Source organism: Zootoca vivipara, chromosome 5, assembly GCF_965207765.1.
Source record: "Zootoca vivipara chromosome 5, rZooViv2.hap1.1, whole genome shotgun sequence".
NCBI lineage: Eukaryota > Metazoa > Chordata > Lepidosauria > Squamata > Lacertidae > Zootoca > Zootoca vivipara.
This window is the reverse complement of record NC_142588.1, coordinates 58,579,943-58,600,550: the sequence shown is the minus strand read 5'-3', so window position 1 is coordinate 58,600,550 and position 20,608 is coordinate 58,579,943. Positions and strand designations below refer to the sequence as shown.

The 20,608-nt window shown below is 43.7% G+C and overlaps 1 protein-coding gene across 12 annotated transcripts in view; it reads left to right on the top strand.

Moving 5' to 3' along the window:
• KIF1A (kinesin family member 1A) overlaps positions 1–20,608 on the top strand; it is a 114,544-nt gene that overhangs the window by 43,369 nt on the left and 50,567 nt on the right. For 4 of the 12 annotated variants that reach the window (XM_060274631.2, XM_060274630.2, XM_060274627.2 and 1 more), the window contains exons 13-25: positions 1,386–1,528; positions 2,893–2,919; positions 6,497–6,630; positions 7,101–7,180; positions 7,823–7,898; positions 13,195–13,274; positions 13,894–14,000; positions 15,057–15,137; positions 15,677–15,857; positions 16,249–16,321; positions 17,077–17,170; positions 18,656–18,804; positions 19,647–19,825. In XM_060274631.2, coding sequence (XP_060130614.1) covers positions 1,386–1,528; positions 2,893–2,919; positions 6,497–6,630; positions 7,101–7,180; positions 7,823–7,898; positions 13,195–13,274; positions 13,894–14,000; positions 15,057–15,137; positions 15,677–15,857; positions 16,249–16,321; positions 17,077–17,170; positions 18,656–18,804; positions 19,647–19,825 — 1,404 coding nt within the window. Of the gene's footprint in view, positions 1–1,385; positions 1,529–2,892; positions 2,920–6,418; positions 6,631–7,100; positions 7,181–7,822; positions 7,899–13,194; positions 13,275–13,893; positions 14,001–15,056; positions 15,138–15,676; positions 15,858–16,248; positions 16,322–17,076; positions 17,171–18,655; positions 18,805–19,646; positions 19,826–20,608 lie in introns of all 12 variants that reach the window. The other 8 variants (XM_060274626.2, XM_060274625.2, XM_060274623.2 and 5 more) reach the window with 2 other exon arrangements.

The window sequence follows — 20,608 nt, the reverse complement described above, 5'->3', positions numbered from 1 at the left end:
GTATAGTATTAACTTACTGCCACTTTGATCACTTTTATAACCCACAGTAGTTTCACAATAGCAGTAGTGGTGAATGTGCCCTTTTGGAGCCTGGAAAAGCATGCTGATATGCCCTGATACGTTGATCAGATACATCAAGCAGGAAAAAAATTCACATGGCGAAAAAAACAGCCTGATTTAATTGTAGGAGCTATGCAAATAATGTTGAATGAAGGAATACACATGTGTATTCTCCTCCCAACACCCTATCTATCCCCAGCATTAATAACATCCTCACAGTTCCTTGCTAATAGTGTAGTAGAGCTCCTTCCTATGGAAGGCACTGAATATGCTTTGCTGTTAACTAATGTTGTTGCCACAGGAACAGTCTGAGGTTCCACCACTTCTTTGTCCATATCGTTGTCCTCCAGGGATTTCACTGTGCTATTGTTATCAGTTTGACTCTGCATAAGAGGGAAGAAACATCCCTGTTCACTTGTGAGGAACCCCTCTCGATTCAGACTGCCAGACTAAAATGCTTTATTGTCTGAGGAGGCCAGATCCTCAGGCTGCAACAACTGAAACCAATCCCACAAGGTGTAATTCGATGGTGCTCCAGGGACCTCCAATGGAGCCAGACCAATTGTGGCATCAACCTCAGCATGGATCCGAGTGATTCTGCCCTCAAAGTAGTTCACAAATCTCTCACAGCAGACTAGTGACTGCTCTGTTTTCAGCGATACAACCTAGGTCTGGGCCATCTGGTTCACCACTCTAAAGAGCTCTGCTGGTGATTCACTGAGAGTGCAGTAGAGGCCGGGAGAGTCCCAGTATGCTCCCCTGTCCAGAGCCCTACAGAATCTCTCTACTATACTAGTGGTGTAATCACATTTTGTATTTCCTGGTAGAAGTAGTAATATTGGCAGTTTTCAGTTCTTACCTCTAATATTTCATTTGCATTGGTATTTTATCTTATTTTATTATACACCATTTTTTGTAACTTTGGGTTATGATTCAGTTTACAAATCTGCAAATAAAATCAACAAGTGGCATGGCCCTGAATGTTTTTTTTCAGCTTGGGGGCTTGTGTGTGTGTAGTGATGGAGTCAGGTGGGCAGGTAGGTAGATGGGAGGGGTGTGGGGTTGGAGGCTCACCAGGGTGATGTGAGAAGGAATTGATCTCTCTGTGTCCTTGGTTACCAAAACTGAGTGTGGAACGAGGTCTTGTATAACTCAGAATTGGACTGGAATTAACTGAGCTATTTTCTGAGTTTGGGAGGGAAAATAGCTGGGTTTTCTGCGACTGAATGAGGAAGCTCACCTCAGTGTGCTTCTGTAGAAGCCACACAGTATGGCATTGTCAGCAGCCCTCCCTAGTTTAACCAGACTGAATCTTGCTCCTACAGGTATGCTGACCGAGCTAAGCAGATCAGATGCAACGCTGTCATCAATGAGGATCCTAACAACAAACTGATCAGAGAACTGAAGGATGAAGTGGCTCGTCTGAGAGACCTGCTGTACGCCCAGGGCCTGGGAGACATCATTGACAGTATGTTACATTTCTATGCATTGGACTGGGACTGGCATTTATCTCCACCTTGAATAGAACAAGATCCACCCTCTTTGTGGTTTCCCTTTCTGCTTGATAGCCCTCCTGCCAAGTGACAATAAGAAGGTATAAGAGTCAGGTCACATGTTATAGCCACCATGTAGAAGCTAAGTCATTGCATGCAATGGCTGTGTCAGGTGTGCACCAGCTCACCACTACAGGTTATTTTTATCACTTCACTACAAACTGTTGAACGAAATATGTGCTCTCAGATGGTGACAATTGCTCAATCTAAGTATGAAGCTACTGCAAATGAATAGCTTGTTGTCACACCTGCCAGATGGATGTAATATGGAAAATGACCCCAAGGCAGCTCTGTTCCTGGGACTCGCTCATCTTTTCCTTCCCCATTGTTTCCTCCTGATTGCCTAAAAGTATTTTCCGTCTTTGCACACCTGGTTTCAGGCACATCCCTCTGCACGACCCATAGCTTTTTACAGGCCCAATCATAGGATCATTGCTTTCTTTCTGGGGGTACGCAGGGGTACGCATGCCCCTAAACATTTTGTGAATCTAAGTTTGGCCTCATTGAGGGGCAGTATTTCAATATGAGTAGGAAAATGAGAGTACCCCTAAACATTTCTTTTAGAGAAAAAAACCACTGCATAGGATCATAGCAGTATTTCAGTTCCTCTGCTGTCTGACTTGGAGAATTGTGTCACCACATTATATTGCTGTGGGAGCTTCCTATGAGTGAATGAGGGAGAAATTGTCTGACGTGAAGGATATGCATCTCAGGGCCTTTCCTGCCAATAATATAAATTGAGCAATAAAAAAGTTCAGTTGATGCAGGGGATCCAAATGTCTTTCTCACAGATGGCACTTTTGTTGTGAGATGTAGGGATTTTGGTTTCTTTATCCCACAGCAATCAATCAAACAGCAGTATTTTAATGCTAGGAAGATGCAATCTACCACCTACAGCGAGTAAGTGCTGCAGAGAAGGTGGGCTTATAAGTTTCATGTGTCTTTTATTGGATGGTGACTGTGTCATTGCTGAAAACCACCATTTTGTTAGCATTTTAGTTTCATTTTCCCCACCCCTATATTTGCTTGGATGTTGTGTGCTCCTGAAAAGGTGATCACACATCTTCCCACTTAACTAGTTTGACAGAAGACTATCCCCTTGCAGTCAGTCTGACTGCTATCCTGCACTATGGAAATACATGGCATACTGTACAAAAGAGCAAATTCCAGGTTTCTGGTAATGTGGAAAGGCCCTCAGGTGTTGTTTCTTTATACCTATGAGATAAACCTACTCTTGTTTTCTTTGTCTTCCCCCGCACCCTTCTCCTATCTCTCTTAGCCAATCCTGTTCCAGGAGGACCTAAATGTGTGTATTCCCCATTGCTGATATTTTGTGTGCTTCTCTGCTTCTGACAGGCTCAGTCATAGCTAAGGAACATAAGTACAGCATGAGAAAGGAGACAATTCCCCAAGTACAGTTCTGCAAGGCTATTGTGAACATGGTCGTCTTCATAGCTCCCCAACCTGATATTGATACAGTCTCCTGTAGGGAGAAGGGGGAAAAAAAAGAAGCATCAGCGATAATCCAATCACTGTGTTAAACATAACTTGGATGGGCACCCACTGCTTTCAACAGCACCAATGAGAGATTGCTGTGCTGAGTCCTGCACTCTAATTATAACCTTGTTCCATAGAAATGGTCTTTCCTCCCATGAAGAGGTCCAGGTGTGAGACTGCTCCTCACGATTGGAGAATAATCTATCTCAAACCCTGTAATCCTGTAATGAGATCTTTTCTGTGCTTGACTGACACATGCCACCCATAGACAAAATAAGCTTCACAATCTATACCTCCTCCAGGCCATTTTGCCCTGCGTCCTTAGTTGGAGGTCCAGCAGCTCTTCATCATACCTTGACTTTGTCTTTCACAATCTTATTATCCAGGAAACTTTGCCTACTAAAATCTTCTGGGCAGTCTATGCTCTTGAGGTTTCCTTTCTCTATGCTGTAACTGTGTTTCCTGCTGCTTTTTCTGCTGCTTCTGCTTCTGCTTCTGCTGAGACTGGGTCCAATGGATATGTTCTGGGGTGGGGGGAGAGGGAAGGAGGAAGGAAACTAAGGAATCTGCACCAGGCTACAGGTGGCACAGTTGTTACTGCTGATCCTATCTGGCCCTCCTGCTGATTGTATGGTTGTACCTGTTAGGAATGCTGCTGGAATAGTTAATCGGCTGAAGGATGTGACAGAATGAACTGGCTTTTGCTGGCATGTTAAAAGGCGCTGCAGTCTGTGCCTTGTTTGTGAGCAGTGCAGCCTACACTCTGATCTAAAACACCCATTTAAAGCACAGGCAGGCGAACCAAATTTTCTAGGGCTTAGATGTTTTCCGAAATCACCCAGTGTCCATGCATTAAAACCCAACCGGGCCTGCCCCCCCCCCCCGGATTGCACAGGTTCTGCCTTCCCTCCGTCCATCTGCTGAACAAAGCCCAATACATCTATTTATATTATTAAACATATTAAACATATGATTTATTGAACCAGAAATCCAACCCAAATCAGAGTTGTCACCTGATTACACATGGCTTTCTAATGTTGTTACTAATTTAACAATTATGCTGAGTTACCAGCCTGTTTGCCAATGCCCTTTTCTAAAACAGAGCCTTGGGAAATAGTGCATCAATATTTACTCTGCTCTTTACTCAAGAGCCATAGTCTTGGCTCTCCATACTCAAAGAGAATTTGTAAGGGTGAGGGATGGGGGAAGCAGACAAAGTTTTGTAATGGTGTGAGAGTGATGCCTGGTTGCCAGGCTGTGTTGGCCAGTCAGCAGTGGCAGAGCATGTCCCACCGGTGCCCAGGGCTGGTGGGCGCACACCAGAGAGAGAGTCCCGCGCCATGGAGGCGGGGCATGCCACCGGAGCAACTGCGTCCTCCTCACCGGAGGGACGAAGCAACTCCGTGTGTCAATCCCGCATTGCTTTTGCAGGCAGTGCAGGACCTGCAGGGTGCCCGAGCCGCAGCGTCCCTTCTGGATGCCCTCGCAGCCCTGGATCATTCCAGTATCTTCGATGCTTGGAGGTGCGGCCAGCTTGCAGCCTTGGATCCCAGCATTGGAGAGGGGTAGCGTCGCCTCTCCGATGCTCGGCGCTGAGCTTGCAGGACGCCTGAGCTGTTTCACCCTTCCCAGGTGCCCTCCAGGCTCCAGCTAGAGGGCCTCTGAGAAAGAGGCAACAGGCAAGCACCCACCCTCACTCCTTTTGTGATCAGTGCAGGGCTCGCCTGAGCTGTTGCCTTCTCCTTTGGCTTCATCCTGCTGGAGGGTGTCTGAGAAGGACGCAACAGCTCGTGACCGGCAGGAAGGCGCCCCCCCAAACCGCGCCTGGGGCGACAGCACCCCCCCCCATGCTGTGCCTCTGCTAGCTAGGCCTCTGATAATTTAGCTGCAGAGGAGAGGACAACTGTATTGCAAGGCCAGAGCGTTATCCATTGCTGCAAAAAGGTTTACCAGGACAGACTGAGAGAGTGTTCCTGGTTATTGTTGTTTATAATGTTTAGGGAAGCAGAAAATGAGATTTACATCATGTAAAACTCTCAGGATCTTCTCCTGGTTTTCATGCATCTCAGGTCTGTTTGACTTTTTGGCATTACAAAGATGCATGACCTGGACTCTTTCAGTTTCGTATTCTTTTTTAAAATGCAGTGAAAAGGTAAAGGTCACTCATTAAGGTCACTAATTTCAGAGTCTCCGACTATGCACAGCTTTTGTCCTAATCTTAGATGATGCAAAAAAAAAAAAAAAAAAAACCTGAAACAGCAGCCATCTTATCCTGATCTACATGAATGAAAAAGAAATACCTTGGGAATTCCCAATAGCTAACTTCCTACTTTCCCTTTTTTCTTTGAGCTTTGACTGAAATGGCTGATACTGATACTGAGCTTTCCCTTTTTTCTTTGAGCTTTGACTGAAATGGCTGATACTTAATGGCTATCTTGATCCATATAGGGAAGATGGTGTGTATATGGTTCTGCTTTTTCAAGCAACACTTCCATCCTGACCTTCACAAACAGATGGGAAGTTGAACACTTGGTTCTAAATTCAAGGTCTTGGGCTCATTAATATTATGCTAACCCTAACTTTTAAAACACTAAACTTTTGCTGGAAACATTTTTTTTTTGGACATGAACCTCATAAAACTAATGTGTTGTTAACATGCAATACTCTTGGATATAAAAAACGCTGATACTAATATTACCTGGTTCAACAGTGTTTGAATTTTCCTGTTAGACTCACAAAGTTTATTTATTCTATGCTCTTCATTTTGGGGCCTTTTCTGGTTTTTATCAATATTAATGATGCAACAGATGTGGAATGACAGGAAGCTTTGGAGCATTTGACATCACCTTTATCTGAGAGCAGATGTCTATATTACATATCTAGAACATGTTTTGCAGGGGTGGGGATCCCATGACCTTCCAGATGTTGTTAAACTCCAGATCCCATCAGTCCTGAAATCTTCTTCTGCATGGCCTTAATGGACATGTTATCCAGGAATTTTTCTATCCCCTGCCTATGATGCTAGAGGAGAAGGGGTCTACAGTGGTTGTAGACAAGATCTTCAGTAAGCTGTCCATTTCCCCCAAGGCACAGGCATGAGCAAAATGAGACTTAAGAGAAGTTGATATTAGGGTCCTGCCCTGGCACCTATACCCACATTATTGTCTGTGTATCTCTTCGTTGAATTTCTACCTTTCTCCTCATTGCATCATGTTGCTATTTCCCAACTGCATTTCTTTTCTCTATCTTTTCCTTCCTTCTTGTCTTTGTGTCTTTCCCTCTTCTTTCTCCCCTCCTGAACCCCTTAGACATGTCCGACTTTCAGAACAATAATGATAATCGTAGAGTGGCAGATATGAGTCAACGCCATGACAATCTCTCCACAGTGACCAATGCCTTGGTAGGAATGAGCCCGTCCTCCTCACTCTCAGCCTTGTCCAGCCGAGCTGCTTCTGTCTCCAGTCTCCACGAACGCATCATGTTTGCTCCAGGTAGTGAAGAAGCCATTGAGAGACTGAAGGTAAGAGCCAAGATCATGCATGCCATATTTGTAGTACAGAGATATTGATGGTGGGAAACTTGGTAGAAAGAGATCATAGCAGAGACAATAATTGTTAGTCTCCAGTGTTGCCTTTAAATATTATAACCTTGTTCAGATAATGTTGGAAAGAATCTGAAGCCACCTGTTAGCTATGATCAGGTCAAACGTGAATGTGCACTGTGCATATTCCAGTAGTGGAATAAAGTTGTTCTGATTGTTGCATCCTGGACAGGGGATCTGAAGCCCTCCAGAAGTTGTTGGACTCCAGCTCCCATCAACCCCAGCTAGCATGGCCATTGATTGGGGATGATGGGAGTTTTAGTTCAGCAAAACTGGAGGGCCACAGATTTACCATCCCTGTCCTAGAGAAAGGTTGATAAGCTCTGCATAATGCATTGCAGGCAATATATTCCCAGTTCAATGTTTTATGTTCAACTTTCCCATTGCAGGAAACTGAGAAGATCATTGCTGAGCTGAATGAAACATGGGAAGAAAAGTTGCGCAGGACAGAAGCAATTCGTATGGAGAGGTAGGAGTCAAGCTATCAATCTGGTGTGGTTTATTCATATAAAAAGTTCACACCTAAGTCTATGTGGTTTGACATTTTGTTTCACCACAGTATGGCCTCAGTATAACAGAGAAACACTCCAAGTATTGGCAGGGAGCCACATGTTAAAGTCATCACAAGGAGCAATTGCCACATGGAGGCTGTTTCAGCTCATAGACTCCCCATTTATGATGACTAGAGATCCTGAGAAGCTGAGAATTGTTGGACCAGGAAGAACCATTTCATACGTTACTTTTGAAAAATGCATATTGCATGTTGGAGTGCAAGAAATCTCTCCCCGACCCATCAAGTTCAGCAGAAAGCCAAGTGAAGAGGGCTCATCTTTCATTTCATCACATTTCCTCTAAAAGCATGGCTCTTTCTGTGCCTCAGAGCCTGCTGTCAACACTTATCTTTGCTACTTTCCCACTCCCTGCTGCTTATCCTTCCCCAGCATCAATACTTCCCCAAGACCAGCATTTTAATGATTTACGGCTGTTACCATCAATTTTGTTTAGAGAGCATGGTGCAGTCTCTTTCTGAATGCTTCTTCACCTCTTACTACAAGATCCAGGCCTTGGCAGAGTTGTTTAAATTCTAGTTGCATCCTTTGGTGTTTTCCAGGGAAGCTTTGCTTGCAGAAATGGGAGTGGCTATGAGAGAAGATGGTGGTACACTGGGAGTGTTTTCACCTAAAAAGGTAGGATTCTTTTTCTGCCTCTTTCACTGTGCTCAATTGCATGTATATATTTGCTAACGGTGAAAAATATATATCAATTAAATATACAGTGGTACCTCTACTTACGAATAACTCTACTTACGAATGGAGCTCCGTCCACCATCTTAGATGCGGTTTAGATAGGATTTTTTCTACTTACGAATTTTTAGATAGGGTTGCTTCTACTTACGAATTTTCTCTCTCAATGCATTCCTATGGGATTCGACTTACAATTTTTTTTCGAATTACGGATGTGCGTTCGGAACGCATTAAATTCGTAAGTAGAGGTACCACTGTAGAGACAAAACTCCACCTTAGACTCTGGTGATGCATTGAAGTTTTCATTAGTATTTTGATGAAATAAATGTTTTGCCCCCTTTCTGAATGGTCTGCTGCTGTTGCTGCTGCTGCTGCTGCACAATTAGTACTCATCTAGCAATAGCCCATATTAAATTTCTGTTAGAAGATCCAGCAGTAGCTTGTTTCTGTTTCCATTGGGCTGCTTGAAAGAAACAGAATTAGGCCTGTCCTACTGAGTAGTTACGCTTGGGGGCACTCCCTTTATGATTCATAAGGACATAGGAAGAGATCCATCTACTCTAGCATCCCTTTTCCCACAGTGGCCAGCAAGATGGCACAAGGAAGCTCACAAGGAGAGCATGAGAGATATTCAGCAACCTGTAGTCAGTGGCATCTTTCCTCCAAACATGAGGGTCTCATTTAGCCTTCATGGTTAATAGTCATTGATACACCCATCTTCCATGCATGTGTCTAATCCCCACTAACAGCCCACTAACAGTCCCCTCTAGTTGCTGGAGGACCAAGAACTCTATGAATGCATGTTCTCTCTTCATTCATTGATATTTTAAATCAAAGTCTCTTGCTATTAAAACACATAGATATGTTAAAGGTGTTTTCCTTCAGTACAGTGAACACGAAAAGAGGACTGTTTGATAGCAGTTTCCCCACCCAACAGCATAGGGAGGCAAGGTCATAGAATCATAGAGTTGGAAGAGACCACAAGGGCCATCCAGTTCAACCCCCTGCCAAGCACGAAACACCATCAAAGCATTCTTGACATATGCCTGTCAAGCCTCTGCTTAAAGACCTCCAAACAAGGAGACTCCACCATACTCCTTGGTAGCAAATTCCACTGCCGAACAGCTCTTACTGTCAGGAAGTTCTTCCTAATGTTTAGGTGGAATCTTCTTTCTTGTAGTTTGAATCCATTGCTCCGTGTCGGCTTCTCTGGAGTAGCAGAAAACAACCTTTTTCCCTCCTCTGAGAGAAGATGGTGGAACTAGTGGTGTTTGTACAATCCAATAACCTAACTGCCTAGAACTAGTCTTCTTACATCTATTAGTTATGCTCAGGCAGAGCCAAAAGAAGCCTTGCCCTGATTCTAATACAGTTTATCAACCCCTGTTCTCCTGGGTTTGTGTGAAATTATTACGGGTCCAATAGTACAACATATTTCAGAAGGTAGCAAGGAGTGGGGAACTCAACATGAATGTTAGTTCCTTAGGTCTTCAGTTCATTTCTCAAAATTTATATATGATTTACTAGAACAGTTTATAGTAGAACACTTTGATTCATATTTTTGTGATAATGATTTCTTTTGACATATTACACATTTGAATTCTTTCTTTTCTTTCCTCCTTTGTCACGTAGCCACCCCCAGTTAAACCCCAGGATGTTTTCCTGGAGAGTGTAGGGGTGTTTTCCCCCAAGAAGGTTGGTCTTGTTAAGGGGTTGTGTTGGAGTGATCTGTGTGATTCCTTTTCGGAAAATTGGTTTGTACTGTCTGGTGCCAAGAAAACATTCTGAATTCTGTGCACGGTAACTAGAAGTAGTTCAGGGAGAAGAAAGGCACAGCAACATTCAGCATGTTTTCTCTGAATTATATAATTGAAATCATTACAGAGGGTGATGTAATAAGCTTGTTTGTTCACCCATGACTCTATATTCTGCCCCATGTCACAAGCAAAGTGTGTTACGTTACATGGTGCCTAATTCAGTAGTGGAGAGAGCTCTGCATCATACTGCCTCCTCTCTGGAGAGAGGCCTCAGGTGTTGATTGCTTAGAGGCAGGAGAACAGAGCTCAGCCGTGGCGGTTGCATCTGTGTGCCTGATCCTGTAACTGCTCATAGTTATAAGCAGGACTGTCAATCAACTGATTGTAATCATTTCACTGCCTTACTTCTGACTGATTGATCAGTGTTTAAAGTGCATAGGTACAGCTTTTCAGTGAAGATGATAATTTCATAGTGAGAGCAGTTGTTGAAACTTGGGGTTCATCCACACTTCCATTTGCCCATCTGCTCCCCCCACCAGGTTTTCTGGGTTTGAAGCAGTGGGGGCAAAGGCAAAATTGCTGGGACCTGTGCCTAGAAAGCACAGGACTAGTGGAAAACTGCTTGGACATATGTTTGCTATTTGTGGGATTCCAATCCTTGCATGAGTAAATGGTATCTGGTCCACTTTGCATGGTGTTCAGATTGCTGTGATAGTTGCAATGCTAATATCTTTCCAAGAAGGGATTCCATGACGGCAATGGTAGTAATGTTCTTTAAGTCATTTGATCTAACATAATGTTGACCTGTTGAACCCCCAAAATGAAGACCTTGCACATGGCAGAGTGAGAACTTTAAAATGAAAATGTGCAATGTGCTTCTTTTCTGAACACTTGGTAATGTGAGCTTGTTGTTTCAGTAGTATGAATCACATTTTTATTAATAATTTTTATATCACTTTGTATTATGTGGGGAAATGCTTGATAAAATGGCTCATTGTTATTTCTATTTTGGAGAGGAGACATAGAAATGGCAGGAAATAAACTTCTTAAAACAAGTAGCCATATGTTTGAAGGCAGGGCAGGAGGAGATGTTGTGCAATTGCTGCTCCTTACTCTGCAAGAAGATCTGATACAAGAATCTCAAGCAGAAGTGAAAAAGCCTTAGAGAGCATACCCTTAATTTCTTCAATGAAAATAGGGACGTCTCATTCCATTATGATAATTTTACTATTTATACCCCACACATCTTACTGGGTTGCCCCAGCCACTCTGCGCAGCTTCTAACACATATAAAAACATAATAAAACATTAAGCATTTTTTTTTAAAAAAAAACCTTCCCTATACAGGAAGGTTGCTCAGATGGCTCAGGGGTCGGATAACTCCATATCCTCTAATATTTCTCCAATGAAAATAGGGACATCGTAAGGAAAAGCGGGTGGTGCTGTGGGTTAAACCACAGAGCCTAGGGCTTGCCGATCAGGTCGGTGCTTTGAATCCCCATGACGGGGTGAGTTCCCGTTGCTCGGTCCCAGCTCCTGCCAACCTAGCAGTTCGAAAGCACGTCAAAGTGCAAGTAGATAAATAGGTACTGCTCCAACCGGGAAGGTAAACGGCGTTTCCGTGTGCTGCTCTGGTTTGCCAGAAGTGGCTTTGTCATGCTGGCCACATGACCTGGAAGCTATACGCCAGCTCCCTCGGCCAATAACGCGAGATGAGCACTGCAACCCCAGAGTCGGTCACGACTGGACCTAAAGGTCAGGGTTCCCTTTACCTTTAAGGAAAAGCGGGACATTCTGGGATTGAATCAGAAACTGGGACAGCTTCTCTGGAAAATAGGGACACTTGGAGGGTCTGAGAGAGGTGGACTTCTGGCCTTTGCAAATATGAGAAGTGCCAATGTTTTTTGTGACTGCATACATGTTATGTACTGAGCTGAATCCTAGAACAATAGGATTCAGAATCAGCAGTCTGATTGGTCAGCAGGAGCTACCCAATCCAACTCCAGGTGGAAGTGAATCCGCAACCTGATTGGCCTGCAGGAGTAGCCAATCAGGCGGCTGGTAGAAGTGAATCTGCAACCTGATTGGCCTGTAGGAGCAGCCAATCAGGCTGCAGGCAGAAGTCAATCCACAACCTGATTGGCCCACAGTTGTAGCCCTGAAGTAGCCAATCACGCAAGGCCCATTGTGTAAATAATGTATATAAGCAGATGGTTTGGGGAAAAGAGCCATTCTTCTCTTCTTCTCCTTGATGACTATGAGCTGAATAAAGAGCATGAAATTCACTCTCGACTCCGAGTATATTTCAATACATAACATTTTTGGTATGTGAATGCGTGTTGAAGTTTGAGGCCTTGAGTAACTAAGGTGGGACTTGCAGTTTGGTTATAGATTGATGTTAATTGCATTATTTTGCAGGGATTAGTGAGTGAGTTCTGCTTTTTGCATATTCAGGACAGAAAATGGGTGTAGCAGAGCTTTCCTTTATCTTATAAACTTTATAAATAAAGTATGTGAGGAAAATGGAAGGTGCAACTTGAATTGAGTTACTGAGAATTAAAAATATGGCTAAGTTTTCATGGGAGGTATGTGTGTGAGTGTGTATAAAGGGTGTATGGATCTGGCCCCTGCCGCTGCTGGGACATAGCTCCCAACAACTTTCCATGCACCCCTCAGCCTGAAAAAGGTTCTACGTTGTGACTGGAGGAGTCCCCATATGTCAACCACTGGATCATACTGATGAAGTGAATCTTAGGATGTAGACTGTAGTCCATGAACACTTAAGCCATACTATATGTGTTAAGTCTTTAAGGTGCCACAAGCGGACCCGCCAACTGTCACATTTTAAGTGGGACATTCCAGATCACAGAAGTCAAACCCGGCTTCTGTTTCTATCCTAGAATGTCCTGGGTTTTTTTTTTGGTCTGGCACTCTGGCATGAATGCCGGACCAAAAGACACTCACTCTGGCTATCATCAGCAGAGTAGCACCAAAGCGGCTTCTGGTTCATCACTCTGGTGTGACTCTGTTGACGATCGCAGGAGTGCCAGATGAGAGTTGGGTGGGAGGGTGAGTGGGAAGGGTGGGGGCAAGGGTGAGCAGCACAGACTAGCAGTGAGTGGTTGGGAAGGGCGAGCAGTGGGGGTGGGGCATGGGGGTGGGGTGGGGTGGCAAGCCAAGACAGCCTGGACGGGCCCTACCCTGCACCCGCTAAACTAGCCTGTTTCCCTCAAATTTTGGTGGCAGGCACTGTCTATCAATGTCTGTTCTGGTAAGATTCATCAGCCCCCCACACATATGTGGAATATGGGTGGGGAGTGGGATTTACCTTCCTCGGGCAGCAAAACGTCTTGGGCTATCAATGCTGTGGCACATTTAGGTCACTCTTAAAAAGGGCAGACTTGTCAGAAGAGCAAGGCTAGGCCTTGGTCTGTGAAAGAAAAGGGTGTTAATCTCTCTCCCCCGCTCTACCTCTCTCTTAGACACCACATCTGGTCAACCTAAATGAAGACCCACTCATGTCCGAGTGCCTTCTGTATTACATTAAAGATGGAATAACCAGGTAATAAAGACAGTAACAATTACAACTTTGCCAGGATTAACAGAGAAGGTGGACATTGATGTGATTTTCACCAGCAGCTTTACATTCAAATGTCAACTGAATGCAAATACTGCCTAATTTGCTTTCAGTGGAATGTGTATTTGAACCTACATTTGGTAAAGGACTTGTGCTTAAGTACCTTTTTGTGCAACTAGATCTGGACTGGGGCCTGAGTCATTGCCTAGAGAACATTTCAGAGCTGTAACAACTCTACAAAAACGGCCCTGCTCCTTATGGATATGGAGCAAAAGTGAGATCCCCAACAGGCCCTCATCTGTTGGTCTTAGTGGACACAGTAGTTCATAAGAGAGAAGGTGCTCACTAAGATAGACTTAGCCTAGCCTGCTTAAGGCTTTCTATATAACCTGCATCTTGAATTGTGACTAGAAGCAAACCAATAGCTACTGCAGCTAAACAAGACTTGGGGTGTGTGTGATGCTTTCTGCAAAGGTGTTCTTCTAGCTTTCCTGTCCATTGGGACCCTAATAGGGTTGGTCCAAGGAGCTCTGTTATTAATCAGAAAGCACCTAAAATGCTTTGCCATTTTGGAAACTTCAGCAACTGTGTTTTGCTCCAACAGGGTTGGTCGAATAGATGCTGAGAGGAGGCAGGACATTGTCCTCAGCGGTCACTTCATCAAAGAAGAGCACTGCATATTCCGCAGTGACACTAAGGCTGGCAGTGAAGGTATCCCCATACAGAGAGCCTCACGATTCTTGGGCTTCCTTTTCTACCTAGTTAAAACTGAGCTTCTCTAAGTCATTTGTCTCCATTGCTGCCAATGGTTCTGTGGAATACCACTTTCTTCCTTACCTGCCTTTCAAAATGGAGCACTTTGGAAAGTAGCCACATTGGGAAGTGCTGTCTCTTTGCTTCTCGGTTGTATCAGCTCAGTTTGACCTCTGCAGGCTTTTAGCAATTATCACAACAGTCCTACCACAAGACTGAATTTCTCTGATAAAACACATTCTAGTTTTTTCATATATGTTGTCCTTGTTTGCTACAGAGCAACAATGGGCACCTGTGGCTCTCCAGACATTGTTGGACTACAACTCACATAATACGGTAATTGATTGGCCATGGTGATTGAGGCTGATGGAAGTTGGAGTCCAAAATCTTCTGGCCAGTCACAGGTTCCCCTTCCCAGCATTAGAGGACACTGTCCCATTGAGTGTTAAAATAACCCCTAGTCCAGCCTGCACCTGTATATGTAATGGGGGAATGAGCATAATATTATCCTTTGCCTCAAGCAGCAAATATTTTGGTCCAACCCTATCCCTATAGCTCCTTTGGGGCCTCTGGGCCATATCTTGATGTGTTATTATGAACAGATACCTTCAAGTCTAAAGTATCATATCTAACATAATTGGTATTTTTGGAATGAAGGCATTGCCTTGCTTTCTGTATGTTGCTGCCCATCAAGGTTTAATGCAGAGGTTTTGGTTCCCCTCTCAGCAAGCTTATTGATTGTATTTGTAACAGGCAGCCCTGTTTAGGGAAGCTTTTATTGTTTGATTTCTGTATTTTAATGTTTTGTTGGAAGCCGCCCAGAGTGGCTGGGGGAACCCGGCCAGATGGGCGGGGTATAAATAATAAATTATTATTATTATTATTATTATTATTATTATTATTATTATTATTATTATTGTAAGAAGATTGTGGGGGAGGTTGTTCTCTGTAATTCTCACACATTGTTTTATTCCCTGTCCTCTCCCAATTCCCTTTGTGCGTTTTCCATAGCAGTGGTGACTCTAGAACCTTGTGAAGGAGCAGACACCTATGTCAATGGAAAGAAAGTAACAGAGCCCAGCATCTTAAGATCAGGTAGGTTCATTCTCCAGTAGAAAGGAATCAGGAATAGGAGAAAAGCGTTGTAAGAGACTCCATGAAAATCAGGTAGCTCTCTACCATGGAGGGATAGACTTGTGGAATCATAGAATCACAGAATTGTAGAGTTGGAAGGGACCCTGAACGTCATCTAGTCCAACCCCCTGCAATACAGGAATCTCAATTAGAGATGACAGGTGGCCATCCAAACACTGGTTAAAAATCTCCAATGAAGCAGAGTCCACTACCTTCTGAATGAGTCCATTCCACTTTCAAACAGCTCTTATGGTTGGAAAGTTCTCCCTGATAAAATAATGCTTGTGGAAATAATTTTCTGAAAGAGGGCCTCTTTGTCCCGAATGGACTGGTGTTTGAGCATGGTTTGTATTGAAGTCAGTAGGGACAAGTGAGTTGTATATGAGATGGGACAGAAGTTCCGCAGTTGGACATAATTTCATCAGCTTAGCAATGCGTTGTTTACTGGAATCCCATCCTATTTCAACCCCTCTAGTAAATATGCTCCCCTCTCTGCACAGGAAATCGCATAATCATGGGAAAGAGCCATGTATTTCGATTTAACCATCCTGAGCAGGCACGCCAAGAGCGGGAGCGAACTCCTTGTGCAGAGACCCCAGTTGAACCAGTGGACTGGGCTTTTGCCCAAAGAGAACTGTTGGAGAAACAAGGCATTGACATGAAGCAGGAGATGGAACAGAGGTGAGTGGAAGCAAGCAGGAGATGGAACAGAGGCGAGTGGAAGGAAGAATGCAGAAGAGCTCATTGACAGGGTTGCATAATTCACAGGGTGGTAGCTCAGTAACAGAGTATATGCATTGCATGCAGAGAATGCAGAGAAGGTCCCAGAATCAATGCCCACCATCTCCAGTTAGCAGGTGATACGATAGGCCTCTGCCAGAGAATCCTGAAGTCAGAGGAGACAATACTGGACTAGCTGGCAATGGTCTAAGTCAGTATAAGGCAACTTCACACATACACACATGAGAGGGGGCAGGGGTTTGATATGGAGAAGGTAACATGGCAGTGGAATAGGAAATCTCTGCGATTTTCAGTACTGCTTTGACATTCTGTCATTCCTTTTTCTCTGTAGGCTTCAGGAACTGGAAGATCAGTACCGGAAGGAAAGAGAAGAAGCTAATTACCTTCTGGAGCAGCAAAGACTTGTAAGTAATAAACAGGTTTCTTTTTTGCACATGTTACGAGAGCAGTATAAAGCAGACAAGTTGCACTGTAATTGGTTGGGGAGACAATCATTTCCAAGATGTGACACTATATAGCACAGGGCAGACTTTAGGTTTGCAGGATCTACTGTGTGTATGCATTTTAGTAGTGTCCTGAGAAGCAGTAACTGGAGCTAAGTGCAAAAAATGTTTACTTAAATTAAAGAATTCTGAGTTCAGGAATTTGTTTTGAGTACTAGAGAGAATTGAGCTCACAGTTTTCACACATACACCCATTCCTGTCTGTATCCCCCCCCCATTTCTACAGTATAATTTAGAGGGGGGGTATCATTTTGTTGTTTCCATTATCAAACAGTTGGGAGTCAGACATCCCTGCTTTATCTACATGAAATCTATCTGCCCACCCCTGCGCTATACCACCTAAATTGCATGACTAGGATTTGCATCTCTCAGCAAGCCAAATCACATTTGTAAAAGGTCAAGAACTCCACATAATAGTCCCCATCTAATGTCCCACATAGTTTAATATTATGAATAATCTATGTAGGTATAGTTTCTTATAATTCTGTGTCTCAGGAAATTTCACAATCCACTAAACTGAAATGGTGATCACTAAGGAAATGGAAAGTATTGATCAGGGAATGGAATAATTTCTTGGTTTTACCTGGACTCAGCACATAAAATCAAAACTCAGCAGGCAATAGGATTATTAACTGCTCATCTGTTTGCCCTTTTAGGATTATGAGAGTAAACTGGAAGCTTTACAGAAGCAGATGGACTCAAGGTATTATCCTGAGGCTAATGAGGAAGAGGAGGAACCTGAGGATGAAGGTAATAATTCATTGAAAGGAAAGAACTATTAAACCTATCATTCAGTGAGTTGCATTCAGCTACTTACATTCTAATATAAAGTGCAAACAAGCTATTGTTATTTTGATCTGCTCACTCACTACATGGAAGTAATAAATTGAAAAGGATTAGGCAGTGCTTTTTTTCAGGGGGTTCTCAAGGGTACAAAGTACCAGCACCTCCTCTTCTTGTTAAAAAATGTGGCACTTGCTGTAACAACTGGCACCTGTTTTTTTTTAAGGAAAAAAGCACTGGGATTAGGTCCCTATTCCCATACATAGAAGCCTGATTATGTGGCATATACATTCCAGATAAACTGTTTATACTGAGTCAGGCCTTTGGCTCATCGAGCTGAATAATGCCTACAGTACACTGATTAGAAGTGGCTGTCCAGGACAGGGGTCTGCTACAGTCTGGCTGTACCCAGTTCCAATAACTAAATAAATATAAATACTGCATTGTTTAGTGGACTGCTCTGTTAGGATTGCTGTTTTGTCATATTGTTGAATGATTGTGATTGCATAATGTAACAAGCTGTGTTTGTAAAAAAAAAAAATGTGCTTGTTCAGAAAGAAGCAAGTTTAGTCAGAGTAGAGCCAGGAAATCAAATATGAGCAAGAGCGGTCTTCCCCAACCCAGTGCTCTCCAGGTGATTTGGCACCAAATTCAGCCAACCTGGTGCTCTAGTAGAAGTGCAATGGGGTTTCCCCCCCTCTCCTCTCCCCATTTCCCCCTTCCTCTAAAATCCACTCTGGATGGCTAGCAGAATCCCAGAATAGTGTACAGGGGAAGGAGAGGGGAGATGGTTCCATCAGCGCAATGTTGAATTCCACCCTCCAAGTAGTCCCATCAGCCTCAGACTGCACAGCCAGTAGTCAGAGATGATGGGAGTTGTAGTCCAAAACATATGTAGGGTACAGTGCTAGCTGCCCCAGAACTAGAGGTTCAGGTAGGTGTGAAAATAAATGGCAATTGGGCTCATGCAAACAAGCTGAGCAACCACATTGCAATAATGTCTTCTTGTTTCCTTTGGCACCTTTTTGGGGGGGGGGGCTGCTGGGAAGTTAACTAGCTAGGGGATGTGGTTTACTGAAACCAGTCCTTAGAGTATATTTTTTCAAGCTCGGCACGCTAGAATGTATCCCAAGGTATTAAAAGAGTATGGGAGATCTGTCTGAATGCCATTGCACCCAGGATTCTGTTCTGCCCACCTGCCGGTAGACCAGGCTTCCTCAAACTCAGCCCTCCAGATGTTTTTGGCCTACAACTCCCATGATCCCTAGCTAGCAGGACCACTGGTCGGGGATGATGGGAATTGTAGTCTCAAAACCTCTGGAGGGTCGAGTTTGAGGAAGCCTGCAGTAGACATTTTGTTTGAGGAGAAGGTAATGTGAGCTATAATCAACGGGTGTCAGCAAGGACTTGCTCTTTGAAGAGAGTGACCATGTGGAGTGTTTATCTCACCAGTACAATGGACAGAGCGAGAGTTTGAGCAGGCGCTCTGGGCCTTCAGGAAGTGGAAATGGTACCAGTTTACATCTCTTCGGGACCAGCTGTGGGGCAATGCCATTTTCTTGAAGGAGGCCAATGCCATCAGTGTGGAGCTGAAGAAGAAGGTGAGCAGGTTCTGTCATTGTAACAAATGGTGACTGGCATTGTCTATTCCACGTTCTGTTACTGTTTCTTCAGATGAAATAGTATTCCAGATGGAACTGGGCACATACAACTGTACCCTCAACACCCTGCACATCTACCACTGGAGGAAATAGCATCACCCTGCCCAATGGTGTGTCTGGCCCTGATTAATTGGTCATTAGCCATGACAGCTATATTGAACTTCAGTGTACAAACTGATAATATCTCTGATTATCAGATGCTCTGGAGAACAGGAAAAGACCATGCCAGATTTGTGAATGTCCAAAAGCATCTAGCTGTGATTGAAAACCAAACTAATTAAATGGACTTTTGTTCGATCCCACAAGGGAATTTTTATGGTTATTGAAATAACCAACATATAAATGAGAGGAGGGACACAGGGGCTTGAAGTTAAGAGAAATATTATATTGTTTGACTAGCAGTTACTCTTTAAAGAAAACTTGGGAGGGGAAGGAATCATAAGGAAAAGCAGCATTTTACCAGAGCGCCCCTCCCCCAATAGTGTATTTTCACCTAGGTGCATTAGCAAAAAAGTATCCTTGCATGATCGTTGAAAGGCAGTAGTGGTTGCTGCTGTTATTAAATTATTATATGAAATGGAGTGACCACAGACCAGCTGGCTGCAACTGCAAGTGAACTGAATAAAGACGAGTAAGTTTTGAGGGTTCTTCTTGTCTGAGTGAAGATCCTGCTGTCATAATTTATATGTGGTATGAGAGTATAGGGTGCCCTGAGTAGTGACCTCTGTGCATGAGGAAGTACTAACCAGCAACAATGACTTTTCCCTTGCTTTCCCTTCCAGGTTCAGTTTCAGTTTGTGCTCCTTACAGACACCCTGTACTCACCTCTGCCTCCAGACCTGCTTCCTCCAGATGCTGCCAAAGACCGTGAGAAACGTCCTTTCCCAAGGACTATTGTGGCAGTGGAGGTTCAGGACCAGAAGAATGGAGCAACCCATTACTGGACTCTGGAGAAACTCAGGTAAGAAAAGATATTTTAATAGCACCATGAGCAGCTAGTTGCCTGACAAAAAGTCAAAGAGCTTTGATTACCTGGAAGGAAGGTGATACAGAATATAGGATTATTGTCTGACACGGGAGTGAGCCCTCTTATTTCACAGTAAGCCAATTGTGCCCTTGACAAAGGGAAATACAGTCGTACCTTGGAAGTCGAACGGAATCCGTTCCAGAAGTCAGTTCAACTTTCAAAACATTCGGAAACCAAAGCGCAGCTTCTGATTGGCTGCTGGAAGCTCCTGCAGCCAATCGGAAGCTGTGGAAGCCCTGTTGGACGTTCAGCTTCCAGAAATAGTTTGCAAACTGGAACAGTCATTTCCGGGTTTGTGGCGTTCGGAAGCCAAAACATTCAATAAGTAAGCTGTTCGAAAATCAAGGTATGACTGTAACATGTGTTAAAGTTGCCTTCACAGGTTATTTTAGGACTTAGATACATAAGCCTTCAAGTATACCATGCTCTGGCAAGGTGAGTCGAGTACAGAAATGGGAATTGTGTTTTGTGGTTTTGTCAGCAAAATAACACAATCTGTGCCTGGTTTCCAAAGTATACTCCTTCCCAGTACTATCTGAAGTAACTAGGCAAAGTCAAAAGATAAATTTTAGCTTATAGTCTCTGTAATGCAGGATGACCACCTTATCTTACATTGCTATTTGATGCAATGTGATTATATATGCAGAAATCTCATAGAAACCTTTTGACATGTATCAAAGCTAGATTGCATTTGACATGCCTCTGATCAGCCTACAT